This window comes from Cyprinodon tularosa, unplaced genomic scaffold, assembly GCF_016077235.1.
Source record: "Cyprinodon tularosa strain WSP-4 unplaced genomic scaffold, ASM1607723v1 ctg26, whole genome shotgun sequence".
Classification (NCBI taxonomy): domain Eukaryota; kingdom Metazoa; phylum Chordata; class Actinopteri; order Cyprinodontiformes; family Cyprinodontidae; genus Cyprinodon; species Cyprinodon tularosa.
In genome coordinates, this window is record NW_024038961.1 from 625,477 (window position 1) to 649,425 (window position 23,949).

General features: G+C 36.9%; 2 protein-coding genes across 2 annotated transcripts in view; both read right to left on the reverse strand.

Annotated features, from left to right (window-relative positions):
* zgc:85777 (uncharacterized protein LOC405871 homolog) overlaps positions 1-19,308 on the reverse strand; it is a 34,468-nt gene extending 15,160 nt beyond the window's left edge. The window contains exons 1-3 of the mRNA XM_038288901.1: positions 19,079-19,308; positions 9,211-9,331; positions 80-209 (exon numbers count right to left, since the gene is read on the reverse strand). Coding sequence (XP_038144829.1) covers positions 80-209; positions 9,211-9,331; positions 19,079-19,303 — 476 coding nt within the window. The 5' untranslated portion in view covers positions 19,304-19,308. The remainder of the gene's footprint in view (positions 1-79; positions 210-9,210; positions 9,332-19,078) is intronic.
* Positions 19,309-21,013: 1,705 nt separating this feature from the next.
* gngt1 (guanine nucleotide binding protein (G protein), gamma transducing activity polypeptide 1) lies at positions 21,014-21,936 on the reverse strand. Its single transcript, XM_038288680.1, has 3 exons — positions 21,798-21,936; positions 21,583-21,681; positions 21,014-21,452 (listed from the first exon to the last, which is right to left on the reverse strand). Exons 2-3 carry the CDS (start codon positions 21,676-21,678, stop codon positions 21,327-21,329), a joined length of 222 nt encoding a protein of 73 aa, XP_038144608.1. The 5' UTR covers positions 21,679-21,681; positions 21,798-21,936; the 3' UTR covers positions 21,014-21,326.
* Positions 21,937-23,949: the final 2,013 nt, after the last annotated feature.

The following is a 23,949-nucleotide window of genomic DNA, read 5'->3' on the forward strand; positions in this document are numbered from 1 at the left end:
ATACAGATTACAACAAATGTGATATTTTGAAATAATAATACACTCATAAGTTATCTAAAACAGGTGATTACAGCACTACCTGGCCAGAGCTGGAGTAGCCATGTCACTCTGTACACCGATGGCCATGGGAATGCCCCCACAGCGAATGTTGCCCAGCTCCTCTGCTACAGCAACGCTGTAGCTAAAGTCCAAACCCAAGCCTCCATACTCTGCAAAAGACAAACAAAATATTGCTTATTGTTGGTCATAATTTGCATGATTGTTGCTTTTTTGTTATTTATGAAAACTGAATAGGTGTGAAATATCCCCTTTGTGGCTTCTGTGAAATAATGTGCCAATCATTTTTTACCACCTTAAAAGATGAAATTACATTCCTTTAATCTGTCCAGTTTTCCCTGTGATAAAACCACCTCCCTGCAGGCAGAAAGCACACTCAGGTCTCTGCACATACTCACTGTGAAGTGAGCTGTTAGTGTAGGAGCATGCACTCAGATTAATAACAGGATGTTATCCTTAATTCTGTTCTCTGTAATTATGTGTAAAAAGCACCGATGGGAGATCAGCAGCACGCTGCAGATAAGGGTCACTGCAATTTCTGTCTCATTCCATCTGTTCTGCTTGGATATAAAGCCAGATTGAATTCTTTATAAGACCTTTTTGTGGAAAATTCCCTAAAATAAAGAGGAAACTGAAGTCAGTGTCCTCCGTTTTGACAGTAGGGACAACAAGGAAGACATCAGGTCCTTAATGGGAGTTGAGCAGTGGTTTGTGCACCCATTTTTTCAGTAATTTACACCTATTCTTTACCTCTTTTGTTTTTCATAAATTGTCTATTTTCAACATGTATTGTCAAGAAGTACCTTATACCAGCAAACCAGTTAAAATTTACTTTTCATCTCATAAAGACAATGAAGCCAAGTCACTACCCTGAAGAATACTAATGAGGTATGTCGCAGTCAAGGCAAGTGTTCCTTTTCTTAGGGGTTGAAAAAATAGCCTGAAAAAAGTATTATTTCAAAATAGCTGAATCCTCCATAAAGCCAAAGGGAATATTTTATCATATTAATGCCACAGTTGACATATGAAACCTTTGAAAAAGCAAGATATAAAATCTTTAAGTTTATGATAGATACATCTTCAAATATGGGCCATTGCTATTTTCATCATTGAAAAAGCCTAAGAAGTAAAGATTGTGTTATATTGACTAATAAAATTGTCAACAAAGAACCATTCTGTTATTTAAATGCAACACAATGGTCTCACATTCTCCCCATTTTTGTCAAATTGAACTTAATGAAAGGGTTGTAATAACCTTTGATTCTGAACAGTACACTCACACATATCTTTGTCCCCAAACAGTCAACATCCCCATTTCATGCTTGGTCAAGCAAATGCGAACTGAAAGATACTCATTATCAATAGATTTCTTGATAACATTTGTGGTTGAAAATAACAAGGTTTCCCTTAATTTTCCACTGAGTAAATACAAACAACTTAATGACAGGAGCAATGGCTAACAGACTATGAATAATTTAAAGGGAATTGCATGCCCCGATTACCTGTCAGACTGGTAATCAGAAAAACAAAAAGCACAGCCATGTGGACTTCCAAAGCAATGTGGAAATGGAAGAAAAAGGGCCAAAGAGATGTGGAGATAAAGAGAGAAAGTAAACAGCTGGGTGTAGCCAAAAATAAGAGGAAACAGGTGCAGCTGCGTGGTGATAGGTCTCGCAGCACTGGAGGCCCTGCAGGGACTGATTTGAGCAGAGGTGGCACTAGGTTTATCCTGCTTTAAACAAAACAGCAGGCTGTCTGGTTCAACAAGCGAGCAGAAAGAAAACAAACAGAGTTTTGCTGCAAATGTCGACCCCAAAACACATATGTTCTTTTTGGAAAAGCAGATGTTCCTCACCATAGGTTCACATAGGGCGGCACTCCATATGAGCTCTCAAAGAAGAGGGAAATCAGCTGCATGATGAGAAGGACATTGTGCAGATATTTCTCATATATATAGCTGGTAATGGTAAAAATCTTTTTTTTATTCATCAGGACATCAGGAACAACAAGCAGCTCAGAGTCTCTTTGCCATAGCATTTACCACAGAGATCAGATTAGACAGGTGTTGCATGTATTCAAATGTCATAACTCAACAAGAAGACGATATTTGTCCATATTTGAACACCTAGACCTCTCAATGTACAAAGCAACAGTTTTGTAGGTTTTAAGAGCACTTTTTGATTGTCTAATCTCGGATTCGACCGCATATGTAATCTGTCTTGTTTGAGACATTGAGGACTCAGGATATAATTACAAGACAAGTAATGCAGGTTAACTTTAAAACTAAACAGAGCCTGCTTTCTGAGCTACTTCTCTGATAAACTTACAAATTAAGTGGTCCTTCCAGAAGGCTGTTGTGCATCTTTGCTGGATGGAATTCTGTAGGAATCACTGTAGATTAGGTCCAACAGGTATTACCAAGAGTCTGCATTGTTTTTGCTTTACTCTATACTGACATGACTACCAGGTATGCCCAGCGCTGCACCTGCACGAGGGTGAAAGAGATCGACAGTGAATAAAACATAGACGCTGATGTAAAATCTCGACTGATAAAGAAATTTGTCAACACTAGGGGTGTGTATTGGCATTGGTGTTGCCATAAAGGTATTAAGCCTGTCTATGAAGAACATCAGTTTTCTTTCTTTCTTGCGTGTCCAGTTTGTTAACATCATTCCAGCCTCCAAAGGACCATTGCTCATGAGATCAAGACCCACCTTCCACCCACCTTCGACCTCAATCAGTTTGCTTACAGGGCTAGAACAAGCAGAGGGAATGCTATTAGCTCTGCCCTGCCAAACACCTAACCACTCGGCAAACCAAAGGAATGATGTCTCACAATGCTCTTATTGACAGTTTGGCATTTTCAATGTCATTCTAAGCATAATATTTGATTTAACTCTTGCTAATAGATTTTTCCACCCTTTCCTGTGTCTGGAGATTGGAAATTGATCCAATCTGTCAGAACTGGATAGTATTCTTCCTCAATTTTAACTACCAGCAAAGGTTTCCCACAGGGCTGTGTGAGCCCAGTCCTCTACACACTGTACACTTATGACTCTATACCTGCTCGCCCCTGCAACAACATTATTAGGTTGCTGATGATACAGCAGGGATTAAGGTTATTTGCAAATGTGGTGAGTCTGTATATTGGGATGTGATGATACTGTATATGCGGCGTTCCCTGATTTATCCAACACTGAACATTAAAGAGACATTATGTAATTTTACTAAAAAATATATTTAAAATATCCTTTTTTCCCCCTTTATGACTAAATCATTGTTTGATGAGTAGACTGACACCTCAGTAGTTTGTGCATCTGTAAGCCTGTAGCCTATTCTACTGAATTTTTACTCTGGGTCGAAGTTCCCACGCTGTTCAGCAGATGTGACGTCAAGTGCGTCGATGTTTAATGTGTCAAGCCTAGCAAACAATTAGGGTGTTATAATCAAAATATTTTTTTGGATACCATGAAAAGACTAGCATCCAGCTCAACTCAAGACACAATTGGCAGCTACAGGTTAAAAAAAACAAAACAAGAAACTTGTCAAGTACAGTCGTGAGCTACGAGAATGTCCAATAGTACTCCCGTTCTGTGTTTTGGCCACAGCTGGCATTATCATTAGAAAACTCAATAATGCCTCTTCAAGACAAAATATATTGTAAAAAAAAAAAAAGAAAAAAAAAAAAAGAGTGTCGAGCTGGACCTCACTCATATTAATGGAGTCCTGTTAAAGACACCTGACTTTCATGCTCTTAGGGATTCGTATCACCAACAACCGGACATAGATCGACAAAATCCAGGCTGTAATCAAAACTTCTCAGCAGATATTGCGCTTTACAAGACTGCTGAAGTCAAAGAGAATGCTCCAAGGCACCATCTTTCACTCAACTATAGAAAGTGTTTTTTTTTTTTTGTTTGTTTTTTATACAACTCCACACCAGCTGACAAGTGAATCCTACAGTGGTTGATTAACAGGGCAAAATAGACCATCAGTTGCTCCTTGTCCTCCCGCCATCAAATCTTCCATTTTGGATGTATTTACAAACTCAGAAACCCACAATAGGTAGGGGGAGTGTAGGTGGAGTACTGGCCTAGTGGTTAGAGCAATGTGCTTGTTCTCTAGGAAGGTTGCAAGTACCCAGTTTGATCCCCACAGCCTGCACTCTGGGTCTCTGAGCAAGACCCTTAACCTCATACTGCTCCCTGGGCACCAGACAATGGCAACCCACTACTCCAAAAGGGAATGAGTTAAATGCAGGGGTAAATTTCTCCATTGTGAGATCAATAAAGTTCGATTTATTGATTTGTATTTATGGGTTCAGGATGATGTGCAATGTTAGATTTCAGCCTTACACACCCTAAAATTGCATAAGTTCAAATGATCCAATCACCTGACTCAATCACTCAATCACATTCTAAATGCTTGCCACTGCAAAATCTATATATCTATATATCTATAGATATATAGATATATCTATATATGTATATCTATATATAGATATATAGATATATCTATATATGTATATCTATATATAGATAGATATAGGTTTGTGTTTGTATTACCAAAGGACACTGCAATCAAGCTAACAACTGCTTTTCATTATTTTACTTTAAACTCTAGCCCAGAAACATAATGATGTTTAAAAAAGGAAACAGTTTAAAAAAAGTTTACTTAAGGGGAATAAAAAAAATTGCAAGTTGCCAGGGTGTATCCATCAAATACAGGGCAAGGCCATGGCCATGTTTAACTCTGCAGATTCCTTGCTGTCAAAGCAAAGGGAAACAGGCAAAAAGCCAAGGGTCGTCTTTGCCGTCTCCCTCAACATGGCGAGGCAAGAAAAATTTCCGGTTCTCATGTTTTGAACAGTAGTTTTTAGTGGAAATTTAAACACTGAGCCTTTTTCCTGAATCACACAGAGAGGCACGGTGGATGGCTGAAAAATGTGTAAACCAATGCCTTTAATTTGTTAAAAAAAAAAAGTTTCAACATGACTGTTAAATATTTGATTGAAATATAGTTATAGATGAGCAATTATTGAGTTTTCTTTCCCTCTTTTCCCCATTATTCTCTGTTATCTCAAAATTTTCATTACTTTGACCAAGCTTGAGCATCTCAGCCACAGAGATATTACGTTTTTGGTCTCTTCCACGGCCGTCTCCTGAGCTTACCCAGTAAACAGCTAGTGTGGAACATCTACTGGTAAAAAGGTAGAAATCAGATACTCGAGTCTAAGTTCAAACTAATGACACTAATGAAACCATAAACACATCTCAGGCTTTCGTTGCCAATATGAGTCTGCTATCCGTTTTAATGGAAAGCTTTCGCTGCATGCTTTGAATATTAGTTATATTCAAATGCTTTAATTTAAATGAATCTGAGAAAGTTAGTGTATATGACTTTCCTGTTTGCTATATTGTTAAAAGACAATCCTGCTTTTTAAGAGAATAAATCATTTTGATGAAGCTTTCTGTATTGGAGCAAGGCCATAGAGTTCTCTGATTCCACTTCATGAATCATTTCTCTACTAAACCAGCTCATAAATCCTTGCACCCACTCTTTTCATTCAGCCTTGGAAATCAATTAATTAATTGTTACATTCTTCAAATGTGCTAGATTAGTCATCAGCAGCGCATTGTGCAGCTGTAATAAACATCATGTTGGGGTTACTCAAAGTGTATGCTTTCATGAATAGCCATATTGCAGTCATGGTACTTGCCAACAAAACTATGAGATGGAACTGAGTAAAAACAGGCTGAAAACAACTTCAAGTCAGGTTAAAATGTACTTGTAGCAAAATGTTTCAGAAACGCTGAAGCCTGAATGGAAAAAAAAAAAAAAAGATTTTATGATGAAAGCAGGTGCCGTTGAAACCAAACATTTAAACACACTTATCAACAAGAACTCTGTTAAGGGCATACATCTGTGAATAAAGCAGCAGCTTAAACTTACAACCCCTAACAACTTGGTGAGTATACCAATCAGGGCTCGATGTTAACCACTGCCCGATAGCCCGGGACAAGTAGTCTTTTTTGTTGGGAGAGTACAAATTTCATTGCATATGCCCACCGGGCAAGTGCAATGATCGCAAAAAAAAAATTATTTATCACTCAAAATTACTTTAAAATTACAGACATTTCGTTGTTTTGTACACATTCTCGCGTGATTTGAAAAAGCCGGGTGATTTTCCGCCAGATGGCGTGATTTTTGTCCACCTAGTGGTAATTTTGATGTAGTTACCAAAACGACAAACAAGCTAGAAAGCGCAATCATATGGCAGTCTTCTTTACAGTGATGCAGGTCATACATTAAAAAATGTTCATTAAATGTTTTTGCAAGCACACAACAGTTTAAAGCAAAGTTTAGTTTGAAAAGAATGTGCAGGAAGGATTGAAAAGCATGTTAACACGGTTATGTAGGCTTGAGTTCATTATCTGACGCATGCATATACACACCAGGAACCTGTAAACTTAAAAAATACTTAATTACAAAAAACATTTAAAAAACAAACATGTTTCATTCATATATATACAAAAATGAATAGTAGGAACTATATTTATCAAACATTATACTGGGCAAGTAAAAATTGTCTCTGGGCAAATGAAATGTGAAAGTCACTTGCCCCAAGGGCAAGTGGTAATAATCCTTAACGTCAACCCCTGCCAATATTATGGATTAATAACTAATAAGAATTTATCAGGGAAGCCATTATGCAAATGTACATTTCTTGGGAAAGCACGCTCACTTACGCACAGGTGGGCTGCATCGGGTCTTTTGCAATTATTTGAATGAAATTTAGAATGTGTGTTTGAACTGATGTGGTGCATTCAGAAAAGCCAATGGTAGTATACAATGTGAGAGAAACTTCAGACAGGAATGAGAAAAGGTTGTTGCATAAATCTTTCCCCAGTTTACCACTGGGCGGATCCCCTTGGTAATCTGATCAACTACTGCCTAATGCTTGTTTGCTCAGCATGTTTTAATTCCTTCGGCCTCCCTCCACTCCGACTTACAGATATGCAATGTAATCTTCCCTCCAGCACTGTATTGGACACTCTCACCCACAATGATGAATGTTCAATACCATTATGTAAGACTAGACCGTTATGGTGGCACTAAAGAAACCACAAGTTCAAACGTTTTCTGGTTTTTTAAGATAAAGAAACGATTAATCCAAACACAAACATCCAGTCCTAAACACATTTGTTCCTCCACCTCAACAATCAACACCCAAGTGGAAAAGGGTTATAAAGTTTGCTGTTGGCTTTGCGTGACTCATGATGGACACGAAAATGTTTTCAGATCGGTTTCCCAGTCCAAGATGTCATCATTCAAAGCAATATTTAAGCGTTGACCAGGATTTTCCAGACTTCATATGTGTTATTGATTTATTAAGGTTTTTGAAATGGAATCACAAACAGAACGGATACAGAACATTTATCATTTAGACTGAGGATGAGATGATTAATCTGGTTTCATGTCTGTCGTTCACCAAATGAAATTCACAGGGATACGTATGCAATTATGGCTAGAAATGCCTTTCAGATACAGTTCGTGAAGTACATGGGATTTTTTACAAATCAAACACTATTTTAAGAAATGTTGGGCAACCCACTCGGAAAAGAAAACATCTCTTCAAGAATGTCAGTTATCAACGTGAAAAATTTGGGGGGTTTTTTCAACAAGAATGTTAAGTCCTAACCCAGCATGCATGGCTTGTACTCAGGCCTATCTGATATTAAAACCCACACTTATTAACAAACTCCTCTCTGTTTGCGAAATGTCCAACTGCCTTCCACAAAAAATAACTGTGTGTTTAATGCAGATATTCATGACTTTTGTAAGGTGTCTGGTTTGCCCAACTTGTCTGACATAGCTGAGAGTTCTGTAAAAATTATTCTAACTTCACTTCAAGGTCTTTCTTTTGGTCAAAGAGAAGATGATAAACCAGATGGCTTTTTAAAAACCTCTGCCTTTCAACTTGCAGATATTTTCAGCTTTATATTCCCGATCTCCAAAGATTTATTGGCTTAAATGTCTCTTGTTATAAAGGTATTTAATAAAATGCCAAAGGGGATTTTTCTTCTCGAAATGATGCAGGATAAACTGGACTTTTTATGGTTTGCTTACAGATCATAGAGATGTGTGGAGGATGCATGAGGAACACTTTATATTTGGTTTTTAAACATCTTGAGGGAGCTAAGACCCTGGTCAGAGTGTGCTTTATTGCATTTTCTTTGACTTTTAATTGCATCAAACCTCATGTTTTAGCACATAAACTAAATAATATTTTAAACATTGTAATGTTTTTTTTTTGCTTAATGTAATTTTTTAACAGAGATGAGAAACTGGTTAGAGTAAATAATGTTCTTCAGTTGAGTCTCTTTGGGTCTTGTGCATCCACATTTGTATTATACTCTAATGACTGGCTGACTAGTGCTTCTGTTCAAGCTACATAACAGGCTACATAACAGGTGAGACCCAGGAACATTTGGAAATAGAGTGTAAAGTACCAATTACACTACTCTTATGAATCATGCCGAGAACAGACCGAATCATGCCGAGAACAGACCGAGCATGGTAACCAAGATAACTGCTGAATTTAAATGGAAAGCAACTGAAGTGGGCCGTGCCAGACACAACGGAACCGCGCTAAATCTAGTACTAGTTCAACAGCAGGGCTTGGCATGGTTCATCTGAGTCTCGGTTTTCTTATAAGAAAGAGTAAATGAACAGCTGACTCATTTTGCAGGTTTTCCAGCATGTCTGGCTTTGCAATTGACAGATCTCATCACCTGTTCACAACTGGAATTTCTTCTCAGGGTATTAAAAATAAATAAATCAAATGTGCTTGGTGTGACCTAGGATGATGCTGACAGCACGGCACTCATTGAAATATGGTTGGAGGACACTAGCCAGGCACATTAAGTTCCTGAATGTTATGGGCGCATACATTTTTCCTTGCATAATTCCCACCTTGAGAGCTGTAATATCATGGAATGCCAATAGGAGGCAAAGAACCGTGCTAGCATGATGTGTAAATGGTCGTAGGAACCAAGCTCAGCACGGATAGCTGATCCAAGCTTGGTCCGAACTCGATACAGATCCGTTTTGGAGGGGTAGGGTAAATGGGGCAAAACATTATCAACTTACCAACTGGTTTGTTGACTCCAAGAAAGCCTGCATTTCCCAGTAACTTGAAGATTTTGTGGGCTGGAAACGTCCCTTCGGCTTCCCACTGATCCACATAAGGGTTAATCTCCTGGTCAATGAGCTGCAGCACAAATAAAACAATCTATTGGACGCATTTGATATATCTGCATAAGAATGCTATATGTCATTACTTTAGTAAAGTAATTCAAACTTTAAACACATTATCATGGATGTGTGGCTTTTATGTGACAGAGTCGCTGACAGAGACAAGTTGTTACATATCAGAGAAAGCAGACTGCAGAATCCATCATGTGGGATTTTCCAACTATAGGAACTGGGAATTGGCATACAGTATGTTAGGGCAATTAAGATGGTGTTGAATGCCAAGATTTCTTTCTTATGTTCAACCCATGAGTATTTTTTTCCGAAACACTTTTTTCTTAAGGTGCGATTGTAAGTATAACATGAGTAATAATTCAACACATTTTGCAACTAACTGAAAATCATACCCCCATGTAGCTCCTGAAACCACAAAGCATTGGCAGCAGATGCTAAAAAACTAGATATTTTTAATGAATATTTAAATGTAAGGCCACCAAAATGTAAGGCCACCAAAAGCAGCATAAGATAACTATTCTCCTACAATGACAAGCTAAACTCTGTTTACTTACCTTACATTTTATTATGACTAAACTAAAGATTCAAGCTAAACTGGGTCAGAAATAAAAAATAAATTTCTAAAAACAGAACAATATTGGTAATAAAACTGTAACAGGTTTCCAAAAGCTACGGTTTTAAAAAACCACAAATAGGATGCTGGAGAGAAGGGTTGGAATAACCAGTCTGTCTATAAGGAGCAAAGACTGACAAGTGCGGCCGCTCTCCTGCCCGTCATTGCACGTTTTTGGTTAGAAAGCTAACTAAAAACAGCTATTTAAATTTTTTTGCTTGCTTAATAAAAGCATATTTGAAAGCTACATGTACCAAATGTATCTGTAAAGCAGGTGAATGCAGGCCTGCTGTATGAGTAATTGCTTTTCTAAAATGGGTCTCTTATGTTTCTTTATAAGCTCTGGAGGTTTGCTTAGTAAATTACACTGCTACTGTTTTACAACAGCAAAATCACAAGTTAGATGGTGATTTTTACAGTAAAATTCTGTCACCCTGTCCTATAAAAACTCTAGCCCTTCTAATCAAGAAAGACTTAAAACTAAAGACTCAAAAATGCAACATTCCTTTTTATATATTAAAAACACTGTTATTAAGATTAATAACTAATTTTCTCTTATAAATTAAAATCTTTTACAGTGTGATGCTTCAAAAAAATGCGCATCTACTCAACTTCTTTTTGTAGCTTGATGTAATGCTCTAAATAAAGTTCTTTTTTTCCTAAATAGAGGAGACCATTTCATTTTAAGAAAACAATATTCTTCACCTTTTTAGCCACGAACTAACAGAGGCTAGAATAGTAAAGGAATTCTGATGAACAGTTGAAAACAGTCAAATGTTTTTACCAAAATTGCAAAAAAGTTCCTTACAAAACACACAAATATAAAGCTAGATAACCATAATTAGGCAAAAAAAAGAAGAAAAAAATTGTAAGAGTCTTTAAGAAAACACGTATTCCTATCTCGCAACCTGCAGTGTTCAAAATTAAGATACTGAGGAGGAAAAGGGAGGAACATTGCTGCTGGAAAGCAAAACATAAAAGGTCATTGGGGAGTAATCCTAGATGTCCTCAGTAAAGCTTTTTTGCCCAACTTGTCTGACATAGCTGAGAGATTTCACATTATTTCACTATCTTTAAGTAATAAAGGGTGAAAAAATGTGTGTTACGCAGAGTTTCAGCATGTTCAGTTTGGAAAGCTGATGATTTTGACTGTACTAGGTATTCTAAATGTGGAGGATTTTCATATCCTAAAAATATTTTTGCACAATCGCTGCTTGGATAATTTAGTATGAAGGACCAACTCTGCCATATTTAAAAATAAATACAGAAATAAATAAATGCTCAATAAATGTATAAGCATACAATTAATTGCCAACAAAAAAGTGAGACATAAATGTATATAACTCTTAATTAGCTTCTTTATTTATTTGCCTTTGTAATATTTACCTTATTTATTTTTCTGTCCTTTATAATCTTCAACTTTATTTTTTAATTACTTATATTTTTAAGTATTTATTTATGTGCATGTTATAATATTTTTGTCTGTTTTATTCTTCCTTTGTATTTTCTTACCTTAGTTATTTCTTCGCCGCTTTTTATTTCTCTATGCATTTTTTACATTTCTCTATGCATTTTTCCTCATTATGCAAATGAGGAGGGGGTGTGTCCTAGAGAGTCAACTTCTGCTCATTGGTTGGCTTGGCGGCCCATCTTCTTAACTCACAGAGCTCAGAGTACTAAGTTAAATGTTCTCTTTTCTGTTGCTGTTGTTCAATTAAAGTATGTTTTAAGATCATTTGAGGCGAGAACCTTATACTTTTAAGCATCACCATATAGCCCATTCACAGATTTAATGCGTAATTTAAAAGAAAATGTGACGAACTTGAGAGGACCGTGGCAACCAGCGGAGCTCCGAAGCTGACGGCAGCCAGGTCTATAGCCAGGCTATGATGGCGATTTTTTGTTGTATTTGGCAAAGTTTGGCAAAGTCCCTACTCAAGTTCTAATGACTTCAGACTCGACATCAGACTCTCCTCCTGTAGATTCGACCGATGTAGTAAAATGCTAACCAACACGCTTCACAAACGGCTATGCCGAGAGAGGGCCGCTGCAGATGGGCTGTGGTTAGACCTGGCTGCCGTCAGCTTCGGAGCTCCGCTGGTGCCGCGGTCCTCTCAAGTTCGTCACATTTTCTTTTAAATTACGCATTAAATCTGTTAATGGGCCATATGGTGATGCTTAAAAGTATAAGGTTCTCGCCTCAAATGATCTTAAAACATACTTTAATTGAACAACAGCAACAGAAAAGAGAACATTTAACTTAGTACTCTGAGCTCTGTGAGTTAAGAAGATGGGCCGCCAAGCCAACCAATGAGCAGAAGTTGACTCTCTAGGACACACCCCCTCCTCATTTGCATAATGAGGAAAAATGCATAGAGAAATGTAAAAAGGGCAGAGAGAAATAAAAAGCGGCGAAGAAATAACTAAGGTAAGAAAATACAAAGGAAGAATAAAACAGACAAAAATATTATAACATGCACATAAATAAATACTTAAAAATATAAGTAATTAAAAAATAAAGTTGAAGATTATAAAGGACAGAAAAATAAATAAGGTAAATATTACAAAGGCAAATAAATAAAGAAGCTAATTAAGAGTTATATACATTTATGTCTCACTTTTTTGTTGGCAATTAATTGTATGCTTATACATTTATTGAGCATTTATTTATTTCTGTATTTATTTTTAAATATGGCAGAGTTGGTCCTTCATAATTTAGAGGATCTATGTTATAAAAAAAACATGCTACTTAACTCAGCTTGTAACTTAAAAATACAATTCAGCTGGCCAAAGAGCTTTAAACACCCTAAATCTAAGAAAAAAAGAAATGTTAAAGCAAACCAAACTAAAAATACATAACCAAAATAAAAATTAAACAAGTACTTAAAAAAAGAAAAGAAAAACAAACAAAAAATCCAAAATCACCAACTTAGTTAAAAAGCAGAAGAGTAAAGGATGTGTTTAAGAGAGAAAAATTTAAAAGAGTGAGTCAGCGTGCCGGATCTGTCAAGGTAATGTGATTGCAAGGAAAAAGGAAATCACATCTCTGCACTCTTTGTATTTGGAACCACTAATAACTGATCTGTGGACTTTAGCAAGCGAGAAGGAGCGTGCAGATGAAGCAGGTGTTATAGATATGGGGCGACAAGGCCATGAATGCTGTTAAAAGCAACTAAAGTAACCTTAAAATCAATCTGAAAACAAACTGGCTGAAATAAGCAGCAGTATTTTAGGCCAGAGCTTGTCGAGCCACTAAGGTTTGGCAAAGACCAGCGTGAAGAGCATCGAAGTCATCTGAACGAGTCGTTTAAAAAAGCACTGATGGAAATCTTAAAATGATGCTCTGATTTTATCGATACCATCTGTTTTTAAACAAACAAAATGATAAGAAAAAAAAAAGTAACAAAAAGCTTTGAATGTTTTGGATGTCATTTATAGAGTTCTCATTGTACATTTAACACCAAGTTTCATAAAGAATCAAAACAACACCAAAAAAAATGCTTTAACCTGTTGCTGCCAAAATAATAAAAGTTAAAAAAATAAAAAAAAAAAAACAGAAAAAGTCACCAGATTTCTCATCTAAATAAAAAATCAAGTCTCCAAATATAGCAACAATGGATCACAGTAACAGACATCCAAAGTCTCCCTGAAGTTCCAGGAGTCTCCCTGATATAGATAGTTGTTCACGGATTCCCGCGAGTCGGATAAATTATCACGGATTTTAGACTATGGGAGGTGGATTTTTTTAATGCGAGTAAGAGCGGGCAGGCAATAATTCGTGCACCATGTGCGGATAAGAACAACTGCGATTGCGCAGGAACAACAAGAGAGAGCGGGGTGTGGGGAGGAGGTTGCTGGTGAAACCTGTGCAGCGATGCTCTGTTCAACTAGCCTGGTCCCATTCCGAACTTAGTGCGTCGCTTAACATACGTCACGCACTCCGTTGCTCTTATTGGTTGTAGGTCTATCCAATTAAGTGCAGAGGCATTTTTTTTCCTGGTTCGTTCGAAACACGCCCCATAATCACAGCTCTATGGAGCAGTATCAGACTCATATTCTGACTAGAATTGAGTAGGACTACGTCAGGCTACTGTTCAACCAGCGTTCCAGGTGACTGGTTGTCAGAGAGCTGATTGGATCAGTCCGATAAGTTTCTCTGGGTTACTCTCTGGCAGTCACCTAGTTACCACTCAAAGCTGTGCATCCTGTAACACAGGAGATGTTGAATCCTCGAGTAAAAAAACGAAAATATAGGACTCATTTTACGGCAGAACATACTAAAGTATATCCACGTCTAGTGAAGGTGAGGAACAGTGGCGGATCTAGACCAAATGTACCAGGGGGCCAGGAGGGGGCAGCATGTTTTCAAGGGGGCCCAGAAAAGCATGAAATAAATAATCAGGGCAAGGAATTCAAATATATTAAGAGAGCTGCATGAAGTGAAATTTCTTTTCAATTAGGTTCAATAGAAATTCTATTTCTTATGAGGTCAATATACATTTATAATTCAGGAATTTTACATATTTTTGACTTAATTTAAGTTAAAACTACTGTTTTCTATAAAATTTGAATTAGAACTCAAGAAAAACTTAAATTAATCTGTAAAAATTAGAGGATTTTTTTTTATTTGTTGTGAAAAAAAACATTTAGCGGATGAAAACTGGGATCCTATCTCAGTACCACTGAAGCTATCGCCTTATTGTTTTTGAATAATTAGTTAAAAAGAATTTGTAAAGAAAAACAATGAAATAGATCCAAAGGGCATATCAGTAACCATGGCTGTTCCAGCATAGATCATCATTAGAAATTCTGGCCCCCGTTGGCCCCTGTATAGAACCGGCCATGGTGAGGAATGATGACACCGTGGCGAGGTGCATTGCATGCTGGAGTGTTATGCATCTCCCTGAAATGACCTTTTGGAACTTGGGATGTCTGCAGTAAGCAAAGAGAACATAGGAGCATAACTTTAGCCCCTCCCATCGGTCCACTAGGTGTGTTTGCTTCTTAATGAGGAGCAGATTAGCAATACAATATTATTGGAGATAGAATCTCTCTAAAAAGTTGAATGCAACCCAATAATACTGATATGAGAGCAAATAATGCTGAAGCTTATCAATATGAGGTAGCGGTCCAATGTGGCCCCGGGGCTGTTTTGATTTGGCGTATCGGTACCCAATCCTAAATAGTGACACAAAAACTGTTACGTAAGACGTAAAACAATCTATTAGGCCACAACTCTAGGTAGGAAAGGAGATTCTGATGATATAATGTAGTAAAGGCAGTTATTAGATCTAATAGGTCCAAGAAAACACTAACACCTTGTGCTTTTTGAAAAAGCAACTCAAATGAAGGAAGACAACTTTCAGAGTCCTGTGGGGCACACATATCAAACTCCACTTCTCCAGGGCTGCTGTCCAGAAACGTCTTTTATGTGCCGCTTCATCCTCACAGCTGAATCGCATAATTTGGTCCCCAGCAAAACTCTGCAGAACTTGAGAGCAGAAGGAGGTAATTCACTTCTTTGATTCAGGCATCAAGGACTTTCACCTTGCGAGCAAGATGAATTATAGCAAGATTTGTTCACTCACAAACTCATTCCAGAAGCCAATAGAAGCATTAGCCTCAAATACAGAAATGTTTCAGACAAATCAAAGATTTAAAACTTTAATAGGTGGATGATAAGGATAGTTTGAGGTTACAATACTGAAGGGGTGTTTAGTTCGAGCAGTTTTCATAAATGCCATAGCAACTATAGTTTTAAAACAGTATTAGCCTATTAAGAGTGATATTTCGGTGCTGCCTTTCCAAATGATTGTGTTCAGCTGTGGGAAATCCTTAGCTGAACTGAATCAGAGCTGCACATGACTAACTGCTTCTTAAAACTCTAAAAGGAAGACTTTTGTTATTTATGTTTAATGACAGTGGATGCTGCTATGAATGCAAGCTCTGGTCGGTACCTGGACATTTGCAGGACTATGAAAGTCTACAACATAAAGTTAATCTTAGATTTACTGGCATTCTTCGAGTGTAACCTTGCGCATTGAGCAAGGGAGTTTCTACAACGGCAAGTCATTTATAAACATACAATAGTGTATAGTGAATTCTTTAAATAAAACGTTATTACTCAAGTTCCCCTTCCTGCAATGCAACTGTATTGTTCTGAATTTCCTTTTCACGTGTTCATCCTTTCCTATTCCCAGTGCTAGATGATTTTCAACCTCCTGGCATTCTTAAAAAAAAAAATGTTTAGCCAGACAAAAGCTTCCCTTGGCATTGTGCAACATTTCTGCTTCCTGTCTCTTGAGACTCCTGTTGCTATTATAAAAGCTGATTTCCATTTTATGTCTGGTAATAAGAATCTGAAAAATGAGTCACACTGTTTAGTAATTGTCAGCCTAATTCTTTGCTAAAATAACTAGGTGTTTAAGGCGGAATTTATAAATGCATCTTAAAGTAGCTCTGACATTTTGAGAAAAGAAAAGCAATATTTATTTTATTTTTTTTTTTTTTTATATATTCCGGGGCAGGAACATAAAGGTCTTGTAAGCAGCTTTTCTGCATTGGAGATTAATTTTATATTTGCTTTTGATCTAGAGTTAGATAGTCTGACACTTCTGCAAAACCAAGGTAGATTATCCTGCCTTAAAAAAAAAGTATACCGACCATTTTGCCATTTTTAAATCTGTATTTATGAGTTTTTTTTTGTTTGTTTTTTTACTTTGGAACATTTTAATTATCAGCTAAACCTTACAAACAGGAAAAACATGAAGACAAAAAAAAATAAACAACAGTTGAGCAGAACTACTACAGATCACTAACCTCAGGTCATGTAAAGGCCAGAAGGGTGATGTTTATTTATCTTGTTAGTTCTCACCTTCACCATATTATTGTGCTTTTTTTCCCACAAATTGCTCTTTATTATTGGTTATAGAATATCTCAAACTCACTTTGATACCTGAAATATCATGGTCAAAAAGCCCCATTTTATTATCAGACTAAAGAACTTTATTTATAGGTTGTCAGAGGAAGTAGAAGGGGGGTGATTGGGAGATAAAAAAGGTGCATCTTTAAAATCAAACCTCCTCTCTCAGATCTCCAATCCTTACCCAAGTTTCACAAAAAAACTGCATTAAACTTAAAATTTTTTGCCCTGAGGAAAGAAATGTCTTTACATCCAAAGTATTAAACTTGCGATTCACATTGTATTTAAAATGTTAATCCAAGTTATTACCACAAAAAAACAACCAACACCTTTCCTCAGATATGTCAAGTCTCTCAACCTATTCAAAAGCAAGTCAAAACATTTCAAACTGAAACTTACAACCCTTCTTTTAACACTAGAAGTCCCAGAGAATTTCATTTTTCCTGCAAGCCCCCCTCCTCTCTGCAAGTTTGTGTATTCACTCTACCTTGCTAACTGTCCTTGTTTTAATGCTAATAACCTGTTATATGACCAGCCCTTCTGCATGAGACTGGATAAGGCTGAAACAAACTGGCATCAGAAAAATAGCATGCTTGAAACACTTTTCATTACTGGCACCTGCAACATCAGACCTTTTTGCAGGAATATCTTGTTAAGTCATATCTAAATATTTTATTTAGGCAAACCTATTGAACAACCAGATATCATACAGGTCCTAGTTCCTGAGCTGAGAAAAGGTCATAACCATGCTTTTCCAACAAGGCAAGGTAGAGCCAATTTATATTGTCCATTCACCAACAGACTCATTTATATTGCAAAGCTCACTATGTGAAAGAAAGAACAACGTAGAGAATAATTGTATTTAGTCTTGTCTCACCTTTTCACGTCATTCAACATTTCAGCTTAGAAGATGACAAACAGCATCATATGAAGCTACAATGTCCCATTTAGCAGTTTCCGCAAACCCAAGGTGAGTCCTTCCTGCATTTGCGACAGGTATACTTTGCGCAGCGCACACAACGCTCGGTGCTCCGGTTCCTTTTGCAGAGATTGCACACCTGGCCTGCTTATAATAACAATGAAAAAATCTCTAAAAATAGAGTGTAGCACATATTGTGGAAGTAAGAGTTGTGGTATGAACTAGATTAGGTTATCTATGCGTGCTTTGAGCTCAAAATATAGCTAATAAAGTGTTCTGTGTCTAGATAGATACTATAGTTTGCATATCATATTTGACACTATCAATAAAAAGATGTGAGATTATGACTGAAGCTGATGATCAGCAGCTATCTGAAAGTGTGAGGTGTGTCATTAAAAAGGCTCTCAGACTGTTATGAGCGAATTTCTCAGATCAAACATGGACACAATGATGGATACCACTCTGAGGCAGCGGGAAGGGAGGAACTGTTTATCTGAGGGAGCCATGGATCTCTGCAGTGAAGGACAGACAGCATGGGTGGTTCTAGACAGGGGCCAGTGCCCCTGTAGATCATGTCCTGGCCCCTGTTATGGCCCCTGTACTGAAGACATAATACTCAAAGAAATTCTAATGATGATATGTGCTGAAACAGACATGGTTACTGATCTATTACATTTTTTTTCCTTTACAAATTCTGTTTTACTAACTATTTAAAAACAATAAGGTGACGGCTTCAGTGGTATTTAGATATAATCCAGTTTTCATCTGCTAAATGTTTTTTCAAAACAAAAAAACCCACAAATTTTTCCAGCTGATTTTATCAGTTTTTCTTGAGTTCTACTTCAGATTTTATAGAAAACTGTCATTTTAATTTCAAGTAAAAAATATGTAAAATTCCTAAATTATAAATGTATATTGACCTAATAAGACGTATAATTTTAAACCTAGTTGAATAGAAATTTCACTTCCTGCAGCTACCTTAATATATTTCAGTCCCTTTTCTTTCTTTCTTTTTTCATGATTTCTGGGCCCCCATGGAAACACCTGGGCCCCCTGGTATATTATTGTCTAGAACCGCCACTGAGGAATCAAAACAAGCTAAACTATGACCTCTCGCCCAGTTTCCCTCGAAACCTTTAGTTTCCTTTACTTTTAGTAGACAAAATAACACGTTATTATGAAACGAGTTGATAAAACACTTATGGTTCCCTTCCAGAACATTCCCATTGGTTTCCCAGAGCAAAGCTGTTATCTGCCCTTTATGTTAGCTTAGATGTAGATTGGAACCCCTGCATACCTTTCTGAGGGCCTCCTTTAACGCAAAGTGCTCTGGTGTGTAGATTAAATGGTCGTCTGCGATCTCAGGGGGTTTGGACGTTACAGACTGGGATGACACACGCTCAGAGAACGAGCGGACGCCTGGAAACAAGGCGAATCTGTGCGAGTAGCGACTGCAAAGCAGCAGCTTCAGCCGCTGAGCTCCTTCCAGCCGCGCCATAGCCGTTGACAGTTCAGTGCGCATGCGCGCGGTTTTTTTTCTTCTTTTTTATTATCATGCTGCAGGATCAATGCAAAAGTTCAACAGAAACTTCAGTAACAATATAAAGCAATACTTCTGTTGAGTGTCGCAAATATTGTGACACTTCTATCATGTTTGGTTCTACGGAAGAGGATTAGGGCCACAAAAAAAAAAAAGCTAATTGATTTTTAAATATTATTTCAGTTTAATATGTGAAAAAAGTCAGAATTCTGACTTTAATCTCAGAATTGGGATTTTTTTTTCTGAGAATTCTGACTTTTTTCTTAAAATTCTGACTTTTTTCTCAGAATTCTGACTTTTTTCTCAGAATTCTGACTTTTTTCTCAGAATTCTGACTTTAATTTCAGATTTTTTATTCTATTTCAGAATTCTGACTTTAATCTCAGAACTTTGGATCTTAATGTAGATGGGCACCATAAAGGATGAGACGTGGGAGCACTCAGCTTCACTGACAAAGATGTGAGTAGTTTGGGAGGGCCAGTAACACACTGGTGGAAAATGACAGAATTAGGCGAATTTTTACATGCCCGAGGGGTCACTGGGGATGCTATTTCATTAATGGAAGAGCAGAAGGTGATTAAAACAAGAGCTAATGAGAGCTAGTTTAGTCTTTAAAACAGACATGGCTACGGCTTGATGCTAACATGTTTGTTAGCTGTTAGAATTCAGTCCGAATTCTGAGATTGAAGTCAGAATTATGAGAAAAAAGTCAGAATTCTCAGATTAAGGTCAGAATTCTGAGATTAAAGTCAGAATTATGAGAAAAAAGTCAGAATTCTCAGATTAAGGTCAGAATTCTGAGATTAAAGTCAGAATTCTGAGTTCTTTTTCATATTATACTGAAATAAAATGTAAAACTCAGTTAACCTTTCACATTTTTTCACTGGCCCTAATCTACTTCTGTATGGTTCTGTTATTTTTATGGTAAGAAATATTTCACAAAACTTGATTATTGGGTTGACCCGTCTGTTGTGCAGAGCGTAGGTCTGCCTTTATATGTGCAATTGCAGCAGCACACTCTTTGAAGTAGCCTATATATGGCTGAAATAGTAGCACTGAGGCAAGTGGTTCTCTAGATCAGATGTTCTGACCCACAAAATAGTACCACAATGATCTGATGACCAAACTTTTGGTTCAAATGCAAACATTTCCAACTATTGATATAGAAACATATATTCTATTTGTAAGTTATGTTTTAATTTCTTTAAACACACACATAAAATGTGTCATTATTATCTTTTTATTAGTTTAATTCCTTTAAAAAATCACACGACCCTATGCTCGTGACTCTAACTTTGGAAAGCGAGGTTCTAGATTATTTGCATGGAACCACAACACACTTCTCGGGATATGTTTGAAAAAATCTTTCTATATATTATTTCTCCCACTTTACAATGACGCAGTATTTAATATCAGATTGTAAACTAAGTTGAGGCTCTAGTTTGATTTGAAAAACTAACAGTATGGAGCAGATTATTGCTTTTCTATGTCTAGGAATATATGTTACATTATCAGCTATACTATAAAAATGCCTTCCTGTGATTTTCATAAACGTGATTTCTTTGTGACAGAAAGTAAAAAAACTCAAAATAACAGGGAATACACATCTATTATTTAGCTTAACTTGAAAAGCCAGTTTGGGAATCACAGAGAAAAGATGAGTTATAAATATAAACGATTAATGACAATTGCTTAAGTTTATGAAATAACACACAGGCCCATTTATTCAAGCTATATATGTAACATGAAAGGGAAGCATTGTTATTATAAGAACTCATGCAGAACAAAAACTCTCATTTTAGCATCTGTTCATAGGGTGAAATTGGTAAAATCTGCATCCTCAAAAGAGGTAAATTCATTCATATACAGGGTAGTTTGTGCTGTTTTATAACTTCTGTCTTTATCATGTCCTTCTAGTCTTCTCAGTCTGCAAATCCACTTTACAAGAGGAGGGAGAATGTCCTTGGGTACTAATCTGAGATAGGAAAAGCTCCTTAGGTCCATTTCAGCAGATGACACATCCACCTTTCTCCTTGAAGGGGTTCTTGTCCTCTGCGATGCCTTTGACAAGGATGTCCTCCTCCACCCCAGCCTGAATGTATTCCTTGATTTCCTCACAGCATTTAGATGTCTAAAATGATCAGACATATGAGTGGAAAATTAGTTTACATTATTATTTTTCTGATATACATAATATTTCCTTGTATGTCTAGATCAAAATCATAATATACCAATTATAATTGAAGATAAGAAGAACTTACCAACCACCTCTCAAGCTTTACTTCAGTTTTGAGTTGAGTTACTTCCATAACAGCCTTGTCCTTGTCTGTCAAGTCCTCCACATTTATGACCGGCATTTTCTGTCAAAGAAAAGTAAATGTTCACTTAGATAAAACTAAACTAACATGACAAACACGTGATTTGGTTCAAGTATTCAAGTTAACATAATCAACCTATAGAGCAGGAAGGTACTTACCAATGCTCACAGGTAGCAGTCTGTCACTGCCAAAACTCTGCTGAGGAATCCCTCTCCTCACCCTCAATCTGGGTTATAAAGTAATCTGCACCAACATTTCTAATCTGCTAATCTGATTAAAACAAGGCCCAATAGAGTGATCACGCCAGTTACTTTGGAATATACACAGAGTAACACATATATCTGTTTGAATTATATTAACATAAAAACATTGAAATCTATTTACACAGAGTTTCTAAATAAATTAAAATTAGACTTATTTAACAGAGAGCCCTCTAAGGGTCAGATGTATGGGGGTAGTGGGTGGTGTTTTATGTATTAGGGAATTTTAATAAGACGGCTAATCTCTATTTAGCCTTTACCTGTCAAGGTGGAGACACATTATTGGTCTGTACATTGCACAATACTTTAAAGTCACAACTACTGACAGGGTAAAACTAAAAGTTTCTAAAAAAATATCAAAAACAAATTTATCAAAATATCAACCGTTTATTCATTGTCTCACAACAGGTTCAAAGCAAAAGGATTCATTGTTGGTCTGTCACAAGGTTTTCTCACTTTTGGACATGACTGCAGAATATGCCATAAGTTGACGCTTATGAGGCATCTTGATTAGACCCCTGAACCACTTTTACTCCAGATGGTAGAGCTCATTGGTTTATCCCTAAGGCTGAGTCCAGTGGCACCGCATGCCAGTCAGTTGGTTCCAGGACCTGATTCCTTTTGTCTCATGACCAGATTGGGTTTTTGGGTCAGAATATAGATGGAGCAGTAAATTGTACAACTCTCATTACTGTAGACAAGGTCCAAATACAGTATGTCCTCCCCTCTCTTGCCCCTTCAAGACATCACTCTTGTACCAGACACCAAAATACTTATGTATCTATCAGAGGAAACAATCCACTTTTATCCATCGTCAGAGTTAGAAGAAGTAACTCCTCCCAAAAAAAAACACCAAACTGCATCTTTCCTGTGTTCCATTGCAGGCAGAGAATCATGCCCCATCAGAGCCACATTATCTACAGCCTCATTCCTCTCAATTATAAGGCAAAAACAGCAACACCACCACTGATAAATAGATTCAAACATGCAGGTTTAAAAACCTTTTTTAGTTAAAAAAAATATTGTGTACACGACAACCAAGACAACCCTTTGAAAGTTAAAATCTTTTCCACTGTTTTCATGGCCTTGACAAAAAAACAGACAAACAACAAAAAAACAGACTTCTCCCTTGTTAAATCCAAGGTTTGTCAGTTTGAAGAGGCTTCTGTTCAGCATCATAGAATATAGTGTAAAAAGGAAGTGTAACAATATAATCTACAATGGCCTTGTTTAAATATTAGAATCATTACACTGATTGACCACTCTACAAGTGTCCTGTTGCTCCCTAAGACATTAGACAAGCCTGTCACAAAATGTTCCCATTATATGCAAAGCCTTTTAAATTGTTAGTCAATGTCATTCAGTCGTAAGATGATTTTGACCCAGGGCATTTTTTCACTCCCTAACTGATCTCTGCTATGACAATGAACTCACTTCCCTTGACTCCTCCACTAAGGACATTGTAAAGTGAAGATCGAAGGTTGCAATTGCATAATTGCCAAGGAAATACAAGAAATATTGACAAATATTAGGCACGCAATCACTCAAATTAAACTAGGAGACAAAAAAATGTGTCCAGTTCAGATACAAACAAAATACATGCAAAGGGAAAAGGCTCTAAACCGGAAATGTTGCAAAGACAAAAAATAGAGAGAAGCAAAGTGCAAACATTCTGCAAAACCAAACACAGTTACCACATGATGCTAACACAGACACAGAAAACAAAGCAAGAAGTGAAAAAAAAAAATGTAAGTTAAAATCTGCAAACTAATGTATCTATGCATTACTGAAGTGCTCCAGGCCTCTAGGGGGAAATGATCACAAACTCATTTGGGACCAGATTATAGACATGGCTACAAATTAATGAAGACAGCTGTTATAACAAAAAAACATAAAATGCTTGCCCAGAAAACATTTGGAGGGAAGACAGAAAAGGTAAGTTTTCCTTTGAAACTTTAAAAAACACTTTTAACATTTATAACTTTACTAAGGGTCTGACCCTGCATGGGTTGATAAACATCTCTGGAGTGGCCTGGAGCTCTTCTGTCGT

Excerpts from the sequence above, each read along its gene's own strand:
- gngt1 (XM_038288680.1), bottom strand. The coding sequence starts at position 21,678 with ATGCCGGTCATAAATGTGGAGGACTTGACAGACAAGGACAAGGCTGTT. Across the intron at positions 21,453-21,582 it reads TAAAGCTTGAGAGGTGGTTG|ACATCTAAATGCTGTGAGGA; the intron begins GTAAGTTCTTCT and ends TGATCATTTTAG.